At 41.4% G+C, this 11,788-nt stretch overlaps 1 protein-coding gene across 6 annotated transcripts in view; it reads right to left on the reverse strand.

Annotated features, from left to right (window-relative positions):
• dtnbb (dystrobrevin, beta b) overlaps positions 1-11,782 on the reverse strand; it is a 35,113-nt gene extending 23,331 nt beyond the window's left edge. For 3 of the 6 annotated variants that reach the window (XM_046412819.1, XM_046412818.1, XM_046412817.1), the window contains exons 1-10: positions 11,573-11,781; positions 9,320-9,366; positions 7,648-7,715; positions 7,276-7,356; positions 6,932-7,145; positions 4,405-4,490; positions 3,987-4,141; positions 3,784-3,889; positions 2,473-2,639; positions 368-492 (exon numbers count right to left, since the gene is read on the reverse strand). In XM_046412819.1, the coding sequence (XP_046268775.1) occupies positions 368-492; positions 2,473-2,639; positions 3,784-3,889; positions 3,987-4,141; positions 4,405-4,490; positions 6,932-7,145; positions 7,276-7,356; positions 7,648-7,714 (1,001 nt within the window). In that variant the 5' untranslated portion in view covers position 7,715; positions 9,320-9,366; positions 11,573-11,781. Of the gene's footprint in view, positions 1-367; positions 493-2,472; positions 2,640-3,783; positions 3,890-3,986; positions 4,142-4,404; positions 4,491-6,931; positions 7,146-7,275; positions 7,357-7,647; positions 7,716-9,319; positions 9,367-11,572 lie in introns of all 6 variants that reach the window. The other 3 variants (XM_046412814.1, XM_046412816.1, XM_046412815.1) reach the window with 2 other exon arrangements.
• Between the last annotated feature and the right edge of the window lie 6 nt (positions 11,783-11,788).

The raw sequence follows: 11,788 nt of genomic DNA on the forward strand, positions 1-11,788 counted from the left end.
AACATAATGCATTTCCTGTAATGATAACCAGCCGCCTCAAAGTCCGGGGTGTGAGATTTATGCCATCGGCCCCGTTTCATTGCCAGCAGACTGATGAGGACGACTGTGCTGTTAACGGATGAACCTGCATAGTATATCACCATTTCCACATCGGCAAATAATCACGGTCTCGACGTCTTAGCGAGATGGCACTCTATCAGTCATGTTGCGGCGGTGAAATGGAAAGATGGAGGCAGTTACATGACAAGAGCAGACTATAGATCACGAGCACACTGGGCTTTGCTGTGCTGTTAATCAACAAATCATCTGGGCTTCTCTCGTTAATGACACAAAAAGTGGTAACAAATGCTATGGGAATGGCACTTACACAGTATGGGTGAGTTCCTGTGGTCTCTCGGCCTGCTCGGGGAACACAGGATGTGGCGGCTCTCCGATGGGAACGCAGCCTAAAGATTTACTGATTGCGTGGCTCAACTTTTTGGCCGGAGACTTCTGTGAGGAGGGCAGGACAAACAAAACATCAGTCACCTTGGTGTGTTGTATCCACAGTTTTAAGCTGTGATTTACATAACTAGGTCAACTGTTTGTTTATTGTGTCAAAAGTGTGGATCAGCAGTAGTTTGTGCACAGTCAGTATGTGCTTGGATTTTCTACTTCACAGGGAATTTTGGTGGCTCCAACTTTACAGACTCCAAACTGTAGTGCAGTGAGTCCATTTTCCTGCATTCATGTCCTGTACAACTGAAGATGTGTGATTTGTTGACTTTTAGAATTACTATGCATAGAAAACAACACTGTAGATATGAAATGTTTGGTTTTACCATCTTTTTCCGAGCTTCCTCCTTTCAATTTAGAAGCTATTTAGAAATCTGAGACTGACAATTATGGTATATGACACAGCTATACTTACCATTATTGATAAAACTAATTTTTTCTTACAGATGACACTAATTGTACCTTTATCATATTCGCTAATTATCAATTTCAGTGTCTCATCTGTCAAACTGCAAGAAAACGAAAGAAAAAAGACGAAGTCTCTAAAAAGTCATTCTGGACAAGCTCATAAAGTCTCTGAAAGACATTTTTTTCTCATTTAATGTTTCACGGATACACAAACGGAAATACAAACTCATGAATTCATTTTTAGGTAAGCTGGGTTAGCGGCTGCCTAAGGCAAGATTGTCAGTGTAGCAGGCGTCATCGTTCAGGAAAAAAAACAGCAAATAAGTAAAATATTTAAAGAAAAGTTTTAACAAAGTTTTAACCTTCATAAAGTTAATGGACATCTCGTAGGGTACTCTTAGGGTAAACGTAGCTGTAAAACATAGAGAGAGAGACTCTGGGGATAAAGATGTCTCTGACAGCACATACCAGATTTCAACTGGTAGCTGCTATTCAGATTTTAAGATCACAGTAAGAAAAAAACTAAAGTCCCGACTGATTACCTAGTGAAGACTAATGATAGCTAATTTACACTTTTACATTGTTTTTTAAGTGTTGATTCAGTTGGGCTGCTACACACGAGCTGCGTCCAAAACGGCAGAAATAAGCTGACTGAGTGGTAAACTGAGATTTCAAAACACTTTTGAGGCATCACCGAGAGGTGTCGTCTCGCACAGCTGTACTCCAAACATCTAACATAAGCAGAATATAGCATAGTGGAATTTTTAGGGAAAACAGTAGAGCACCATACACCAGTGTACATTTCTCATCCTATTGTGTGAATGTTTTTTGAGATGGGGCTGTTAGTTACTGCCTGCCTGTCATGAAATCTGCTATTCGGATAAGCGCCTCGCCTTGGTGGAGTGCAGCAAAGGCCTTGCTTCTCCACAGCAATGGAAGTGGCCTGTAATACTACCAGCTAATCAGAAGAGTGGTGGGGAAATGCTGCCAAATGCCACAACCAAACAAAACGCATATAAAATGTGATGGACAGCGTCACAGATGTGTTTCATATAGACATTTACAACTAACATCAACTTGTCAAGGAAGTAGGAGAACAGCCAGAACAGATTCATCCACCTAGCCTTCAGGACAAATGTCATAAATGTTGAAATTTTTTTTCTATATATATTGCAGACTGTGTTTTGTGGTTCATGGACTCAGGCCTGTGGCTTTATGAAGAATCGCTGTTTTCTGCGTGAAAACCAACTGCAGTGGGAATCGGATTTGTGATCCGGCACCTATGACTTCCCTCGTTTCGATTTATAGCATGAAGGTCGAGCTTTTGGGGGAAAGCAGCAACGCAATAACTCAATCAATACAATTTAATTTTCCAGAATGAGCAAAACCCCATAAAATCCCCATTGGCATCTTCTGAAAGGACAGGAAATGTCGGGAGACGGCTGAAATAGTCTGCTGTACTGTAAAATCATTCCACACACTCACAGAGCTATTGACTTTGGGATTGTTAGGAAAAGGGAAGAACACAGTGTAAGATTATATATGGAGATCAGGGCTTCGCTGTCTTACCCAAGATGAATGCTCCTTCATCTGATGCTGGTTGCTGTGGGGACCATTGGCATGGCCACGCCAGAAGCAGCTCTGACAGAGCTGGTAGCCGTGGCACTGTTGGCACCGATACCGGAAACCCATCATGCTCTCGCTCCGGCAATATGAACATTCCACCGGATGGAAGACTGAGCGGCGAAAAACAATAAGAAGGAAAGGATGTGCTGTCAGAGACATCTGCATCCACAGAGTCTGCATAGATTAGCTTTAATGCGGCGAAAAATGGAAGCTGTCTAATTAAAGGCATATAGGCTCTCAGCTCTCAATCATCAATTATGACCCACAGCCAGTGTGGGTCTGTATCTGCAGAGACTCTGCATTCTGTCTGTATTTCCTTATTTTTGTATTTGCACGAGGCAGAGACGAGTTTTCTGGACTAGTCCTGACCTTGTACTGTTATTGACTGGGGGCTACACGGAGCTGCCCAAAGGTTAATGCCCAGAAACTTCCCAAACACAGCAGAATACTAAGAAAATGCAGGCAGTTATGGAGATCACACATTTCTACAGGGTCACATGTAATGATTAAGAGGGATTTCATTTGCATGAGTCTATACATGGTTTTGTTTGGAAGTTTCTAACCGGTTAAAGTAGCTCCACTACAACCAGCCACAGCAGTACAGTCTACCTGATGATGGATCAGTCATTAACAATCTCCTAACGTATCAAAATTTAGGTTTTTAGATTTTAGTGCAGGACCGGTACTTTTCATATTTTAAGTACATAATACATCTGTGCTTGTAATTTCAATACAGGACTTTTACTTATAAAGGAGTAGTTTTTATATTTGTGTACTGGTACTTTTACTCCAGTAAAGCATCATTTCTTATATTTTTCATCCGCTTTCTCTTTGTTTGGCCGAGTTCTCAATTGTAGCTGGATGTTTAAAACATTAACCACTGATCTTTTTTTAATCTATCTTTTTCTAGTTCAGTTTTTAGCTTTCACACAATGCAAGCGTGTCGTGTCACAACCAACTCTGCTTGGTGGAAGGTTTGGTTATTGGGACAATAATTAGACAAAAGATCAATATCGTACCAATCTATAATCCTGTTTGTGTGTTTATTTTCCCACTCAGCACAAATAAGGTGACATATGGGCTATATTTTGTTGTGCATTTTCCTCTAGGAATTTGCAGTTTGAAGGAATACAAATGCTTGTCATTCAGTTTCAAATTTTTAAAAAATAAAATGACAGACTTTTGTGTTCAAATGTCAAAATTCTAATCTGGAAATATTCTGTAAATAGGAAAAACTGAGAATCCAGATCTTACCATTTTCAACATTAGCAAGTCGGTGCATAAGCGGCAGCCACACGAGGCATTGAGGGGGAGGATCTGCCATCAATACATCCAAAAATGTGTTCAGCATGATCTTCTTCTAGATACAAACACACACATACAAGAATTAAATAAGACACATAAATGGCAGTGGTTTAAAAGAAGAAGACTGGTTTGTTCAAATATCCTCCTCGTACCTGCTGAGGGAAGCACGTCCGCACCGAATGCTCCGTGTAGCCAAAGGAAGGACCCTCGAACACGGCTGTGGGAAGCTTCAGCACCTCCCGCAGGAACTGATCGAACTTTGCAAACATCATTGCTCCACTCGAGTCAGAGATCTGCGAGAAAATATCTGGCAGAGGGCAAATGTCAGACTTGTTATTATCTGCAAAAACAGAGTGCGAAACAGGCTTTTGACATTTCTGTGAATGTAGAATATTGATCCACAGTTGGTATACTCAGCACAGTTAAAGCAAATTAATCCTGCATACATGTCCTAACAGTGCCCCTGTGTGTCTAACTTGTGCAACTACATTACAAGGGCTGCTCATTCACATATAGTATATACAGTATCCTCTCACATGGTAACCATAAGGTGCTAAGAAATGAACTTACAGCGTAGTTTGTCCACTATTTTCCCTCCACACATTGTTGCCAGCATGGCTTTCATGGAGAAAACTGTCAGTTTCCCATGGCTTTCACTGTAAGTAAAAAAGAGAAGTTTCAGTACATTAAAGTGAGACTGTGACACCTGAAAGAGGAAATATCATCATCTTAGTCTTTGAAATACAAAAAAATATATATAGTCTATGATACGCATCATAACACCATTATCTTGATTGGATCAGACTGAGAACCTGGGGACACGCTGTCATAACAACTTGTCAATCACAAGTTAGCCAAAACCGTACCCTGCTTTATGGTCTGTGAACCAGAATTTACTAAATAAACATCATGCAGTTTTGAAGAAGACTTGAAGAGTTGTGACTGAGATGAATTCATCATCAGGAAACTGTTTATTGAGATAATAAATCAAGTGAGAAGTCGGGTCATTGTCTCATAAGCTTACATACAATTTGGACTTCTTTTTGCAGCCAGTGGAGTCGCCCCCTGCTGGCCATTAGAAAGGATGCAGGCTTAAAGCATTTTTGCACTGGCTTGACTTTTCAGTCCTGGTGGCTTCATTCATATTTTCTACAGTTGATGAGTATGACCAGAGGTGGGTTTTTTTTGCTGTTAATATTAGTTAAGTCAGTCTGCCAACTTTTCAGCTCTCCTCTACTTGCGTTACGCTGTCCTTTAGTATATAGTATTATTGCACAGTTGTCACTTGAGGCCACAGATGCAGGTGTTCAGATAGTGACAAAGACTTGCTTAAATTAAAGATGAAGGTGATGAAAGGTAGGCTGTATATTGTTTTATTCTGTTTTTTGTTTTTTTTACAGTTTTCATCTGGCCAAAGAATTATGCTGAGATGATGAATTTGATACGAAAACATAGAGAAAAATTGGCAGCATGATAAGTATAACATATGAGAATGATGTGACATACTGTTAACACTTTTGATGTTGAAGCCATTAGTGTGTTAAAAAAAAAAAAAACTAAGCCTTAAATCATAGTCAATCAACAAGGTATATTCAGGTCATTATCACGCTGCCTCAAGACCCCTTAAAATCTTTTTAACTTGCCAAGAGAAGCTCGTTCATTTCAGATTCATTTAGCTCTGGCTTCCGAGCAGACGTAATAGAGTACATGAAAGCGCCTCTGCTTAATTCAGTTTGGACCTCAGGGACAGATAGCGAAACGGCTTCCTGTGATCGCAGACAGTCATTTCCACGAAGTTTCCCAGAGATACGGCAGCATGAGTAATAACAGAGGAGGACCAGAATGGCCTTACGGATAAAAGTAAAGCAATTGAACGGGTCAATGAGTGGACAGGGCAAGCAGCCAATCAATTTGAGCACACAAGGTACAATAATGAGAGAGAGCTTTACAGTCAATAATAAACCTCTGCACTCCGGGATGCGCAGTGCCCAAGGCCTCGAGGCCTTGAGCACTGAGCAGACATTAAAAGGAGACAGTAAAATATCACCAGGGATACTTCAGCTGATAGGACTCACTTTATCTGCCGCATGATAGAGAAAGCAGGCAGATCTGCATTTGTTTTATTGTCAAGATTTCTGGGGCCTAAAACCTAGCTGGATGGATTGCGTGGACCAAATAGCTTCCGCTGAGGACAATAAGGCCATGTGCTTTTTCTTCTGTTAATTTTGGGACACGTGGACAATATTATTTTGGCTGATTCCCAAATTTATAGACACCGTATTACATAAAGGATTCAGCATTTTTTTTTAAACCAGAAATTCATTCCTGGCAGTGCGAAGAGGGTTTTAAAGCAGCATTTAGATAATTGGATATAAATGCTAACACTTTATTTTATAGGTCTGTAATTTCATCATTTCAAGTTTCCAAGAGAAATATTCTGTCATAGTTACTGTATTCAGGGAAGGGCTGCAAATTAATCTCTCAGTTTCTAAAATATCGGAAAACAGCAAGAAAAGCAGATCAGTGCCAATGCAATCAAGTCTTAGGTGACATCTTAAGAAAACCCAAAACCCAAAGACATTTAATTCGCTCTTTGTTAAGACCAAGCAGAGCAGTAAATCCTCACAGTGAAGAATCTGGAAACACTGACGATGTTTGAGCATTTTTCTTACATAAATGTCTTGCCTATTTTAGTTAATTAGTGACAAATTTCCTCAAAATGCTCAATTTAAATCAAACTTACAGAAAATGTAATATAACAGTTTACTGAACTTCAATTACTGTACAGAATAACAGCCATACCAGATAAAGTAAGGCTTTTGTGGCCAAAAAACTGAGCGTATTCACCCGAGCAAAGGTGAGTTTTACCTGAGGGACTTGTCTTTGGGCTAATAGGATATGAAAGGCCTCTAAATATTATTACAAAGGACACATACAGTGACATCGCTTTGTTTTTTAGGGTTCACATGGTGAAAAGATTGGAAGCCACTGCTCTAAAATGTGTGTGGCTTGTTGAATACATTAAGCCTCCTTTGTTATGGCCTCTGCAGCAGGGCTCCCCAAACAACAGAAACAGTGATGAACACCTGAGCCATACCTGTCGTACGTGGCCACCATGAAGTTGAGCAGCAGCCCGATGGACTGCTCCACATTGATCTGGTGGGTGGTGGGCAGCCGCTTGTTGAGCTGGTAGTAGATGGAAGACAGGATGGTCTCCAGCCGCGACACATTGATCTCGGCATTGTGGTCCAATGTGTTGAGCCCGTTGTCACGAAAGGCTTCGATCATGTTCCAGACATCCACCAGATGAACTGTGTGTGTGTGTGTGTGTGTGTGTGTTGGGGGGGATGCAAACAGTGATCAGTTAATCTGCATTCAATCTCTTTTATGAACAAGAAGTTGAAAAGAGAGGAGAGTCTTTAAGAATCCACGTGCACTTACGGTTGCATCTCTTTTGCACAAACCGGAGCTTGCAGGCCGTCCTGTAAGTCGACAGTCTGATTACGTCGAAGTTTTGAGCTCCTGTTTCGAGGGGGAAAATAAACAGAATAAGTTGAAAAAAAAAAACATGATTAATGTTATACCTGTCTTGTTTGTGCTGTTGAATGAAATAAAATCCTCTCCAAACACAATCATGTTTACTGAGGGTACGTTTAAACGCTACCACTCTTTGTGTGGGAGGAATTATGCTGACTGTGTGAGGCACCGCGCATCTCCTGTGCAACTCGGAAACGGTCAGAGATCTACACGAGCCGCTGCTGACGGTGAATAGTGAAAAGTGAAAAGAGATTCCTCTCAGTCAGCTCCACTCACTCATTTCCATGAAGAGCTGTCGCTTCTCCACCATGGCCTTGCCTCGTTTACTGCCTTCCTCGATCATCCTGCGGCACATCAAACAGCAGAGCATGAGATGCTAACTGTTCAGACAGCAGCATGGACATAGATGCAATACGCAGCTCTTTTCACCATAAAGCATTCAAAACACACCCTGCAAGTATGGATGATTCAGATTTTGGCTCTGAGGTCTAAACGTAAATGATTCCCTAAGTCTTTTAAATGAAGAAGATCTGGTCTTTATGTATGCTTTATTCTGCCTTTCACCTGTTATGTGGTCGGCTAAAAATACACATGAGAGGACACAGGAAGTTCTTCTTCTTTATTATTTTACCTTGTACATCTGTGTTAGTCATTGCTCTAGCTGTTCTCTGGCAGGCTATATGGCTTATTCTAACAGAGGATGAAACCAGTTATAGGGCTGAAAGAATAGTTTCTCTCAGTGGTACATCAACAATGTCCACAAAAAAAGCCCAATAATCATATTGAGTTTTCAGTTTGTTTCACCTATGTTTCACTATTTGAATCAGTCCAAATATTTAAGGTGTTGGCTGCAGTTGAAGACGTTGAAAACCAGAGGCAGATTCTAATTTGTCGTTTTGGAAGGCCAATGAGAAAATGTAAAATGAAATTAACCAAAATGTTTTTTCAAAGGAACAGTTGCACATTTTGGGAAAGAGGCTTACTTGCTTTCTTGCCAAAAGTTAGATAAGAAGATTTACACCACTCCCGTGTCTGCACGATAAATATGAAGCTACAGCTAACAGCAGATTAGCTTAGCTTAGCATAAAATCTGGAAACACAGGGAAACACAACAGCCTGACTCCATTGAGCACTAACAAAATCCGACTACCAGCACCACTAAAGCTTTCTAATTAGCGTGTTTTATCTGTTTAATCTGTACAAAATCCAAAAATGTTAAAACAATAATTTGCTTCTTTCTGGGCCAAGTTTGTAGTAAACTAAGCTGGAAAAGACTGGAAAGATAGAAAATTTCCCAAAATGTCATCCTATTGCTCTTAAATTTTCTGACATTATGTATTTAGTGTTAAAGACTAACTGCACAAAGACAAATATGCTCATAACACTGCTGTCCAAAACAGTCTTCCCCACAAAGACTTTTAACTTCAGGATGCAGATTTAATTTGGAGGAACAAAAGAGGACGCTCATCTCTTTCATATCTACATCTACAGGACAATTTAAACTTTAACTTTTGTGTTGACGCCTGAATCAACTTGGCTCAGTTGTGTGTTTTCAAAAAGCATTTGTTGTTCCTGTCTGTTTTTTGCTTGTGTGTGTGTTTGTTTCAGTCTAGTACTCGACGGTATTCCCTTTGAAACAACACGGGTTTCCTTATTTCATTCATTCCTTCATTCTTCTGTTCTTCAAAAAATGCCGTCAGGGCTTTTACTGTTGCGATAGAAGTAGTTTCTTCACAGTTTCATCCTCAATTGCTCCTTAGCAGTAGTATTACCCTGTGTCCTTATGAAATGAAGAAATTTAACAGCAGGCTATCTTATTAGAGGCATAAATGTGTCCTATGATGTACAGTTTAATGTGTTTTAAACCTACAGATGATATCTTTTACCACATGAGGTACAATTTTCGCACTTCCATATCTAACTTCATGAACATTTCAAATGTATTTACCTGTCGCTGGCCGTATGTCAAACAAAGCGAAGCCCTAAACGTCGACTCTGTGAAGAAAAGCCACATCGAAAGAGTTAGCGAGGGTGTCTCTCCACCTGATGTCACCATCACTGTGAGAGATAAGCTATTCCTCACCCGCAAAATATAGTTGAATTTTAAATAAGTAATTAACACCTCTCCTCTCTCCCTCCCTCAAGGACTTCATTAACTCTCAGTTTGTGCTTTTGTTTCCTCCCCCCCATCCTCACTTCCTGTAGAGATACTGGTGAGCAGGCTGAAGGGAACACTCCAGCCTCCACGGTCTGAGCAAATGATAATTCTCCATGACATCCCGCTCGGCAGCGACTGCATCCTGTGGGCTAATGACACCGACTGAGCTGCAAAGGAGCCACTTAATGTTGACCCGACACAGAGCACATCACAGCTGGCCAGTGAATGAGAAGCCCTGGACAGTCTTGGACGAAATGGTCCCAAACGTGTCTGGACCGCATGCATGTGCACAAGGTGAGCGGAGAAGCTGAGGTTCTGCTGCCTTCAGGAACACGACAGAAAGGGAGGATTTCTCTCTTTTGTTGGCTTTTGTTTAGCATCAAGCCTTGTTTTGGAGACAATCTTCCTCCCGCAGTGATCGCTGCTGTTATGACAGCAGTGACTAACTTGCTACTCTGGCTTGTTTTGAGTGGCTCTTACTGCTGGTCACAGGCACCAGCAAGGGCCTTTAAAAGGACCCCATCCACTGAAATGCAGTGGTATCCAGTTTAAGCATTATGTCATTTATTATGATGTATTACAGCCTGATTATGTTCATTATTGAATAATACTTTTCTCACTTACGCCATTATGAAATGTCAAGAAGGACCACCACAGGAGCTGCACCAATTAGCAGACCGATAGAAAAGAAATCTACAACTATCCAGATAACTGAATAATCATTTTGGTAATTTTTTTAAGCAAAAAAAACAAAAAAGCAAAATCTGGCTGTAGCTTCTCAATTGCAAGAACCGATTAGTTTTCACATGTCTTTATAAGACAGCAATAAACCATTTGTGCTAAATTAAGCAGCCGTTTTAATGTTCTGAAACAAATCTTATGGCTGTTTGGAGCTTAGTGTTCTCCAAAAATCATGATCATAACTCAGCCACGACTGAAGGGTCACTTTGGCCACTTGAAAACACTTAATCAGCCTAATAACATATTGACTGGGGTCCTGAATGTGGCAACTCACACTGTATTTGGATGATATGTCAGAGACGCTCTGCTGTAGGGTAGAAAACATTGGCTATGCAGTGGGAGAGCGAACAGACGCATGTCAGCAAAATAACACAATGGTTCATTGTAAATATTCAGCCCGTGAAGTAACTGCAGAAATTCATGAGTAGGCAAATCGGGCCTTGAGCTGACAGGCAGCGTTCATAAAAAATGTGAGCAGTGCATGACAGGAAATGACAGGAAATTTAATACACGAGTTGATTATTTCATGGCAGATAAGGAAGCAGAGACGAGTTCTTAATAATTCATAGGCAAGATGAATTCACAGGCCAAAGCACATCCAAAGACCACCATCAGTGTTGTGAAGCTCTGAATTTATGGGATTTTTTTTGGTCTTGGTCAATTGCACATAAATAACCATAAGAGCGTTGTTATTTTGATGTCAGCCCTTTTCTTTTAGTTCAGTACGACTGTGTGCTCATCACTACAGGCCAGTAAAGGTGCATTTTACTGTAACCGCACCTTCAGCTCCGAGGTAATGACAACATCCTTTGACGCGAGTCAACACAGGGACTCGGTTACTGCAGTACCTCCCTTCCGCTGGTATCATTCACTTCTCGGTTTCCACAAGCCACAAATCTCACAGTGAGAAATCCCGCAACACTTAAAATTCACTCCTGAAGCGACGGCAGAGCACAAACGCAGCCATATTGCTGATCTAACTGCCTATTTACCTTATTTCCGCAATGGGAATGGTGTGTCGTGATGCCCATAAAATTTGGGGATAAGAAACAAAGGAGATCCTGCATCTTTTCGATTCTCACTGACGTCTCAGCAGCCGAGTGAGAGGGATAGCAGGGAACTGGCCTTTACCGGAGGAAAATCACGCAGGTTGCGTTTAGAGCATCACCATCATCACCATCACCATCATCATCATCATCACCAGCAGCAGCAGCAGCAGCAGCAGCATCAGATGGGGAGGATAAGTGGTCCAGGGTGAATAAAGGAGGATATTTCCTCCGTGATTCACAGCCACACTCTCACCTTTGATGAATCCACACGTTACAGCTGCCCGAGCGATGAGAAACTGCCCGGACGATCCATCATCATCGTATTTCAAGCTCCTCTCCTCCCGTCTCATTCGACTTCACTGTTGGGAACTGCGGTGGCAGCCGCACACTGAAGCGTACAAGCGCCGCGCTCCGAGCGGCATCATCAGCGACCCAGCGGCAGAGGACGGCAGAGCAGATCGCAGGCAGG

The sequence above is a fragment of the Scatophagus argus genome, chromosome 15 (genome assembly GCF_020382885.2).
Source record: "Scatophagus argus isolate fScaArg1 chromosome 15, fScaArg1.pri, whole genome shotgun sequence".
Classification (NCBI taxonomy): domain Eukaryota; kingdom Metazoa; phylum Chordata; class Actinopteri; family Scatophagidae; genus Scatophagus; species Scatophagus argus.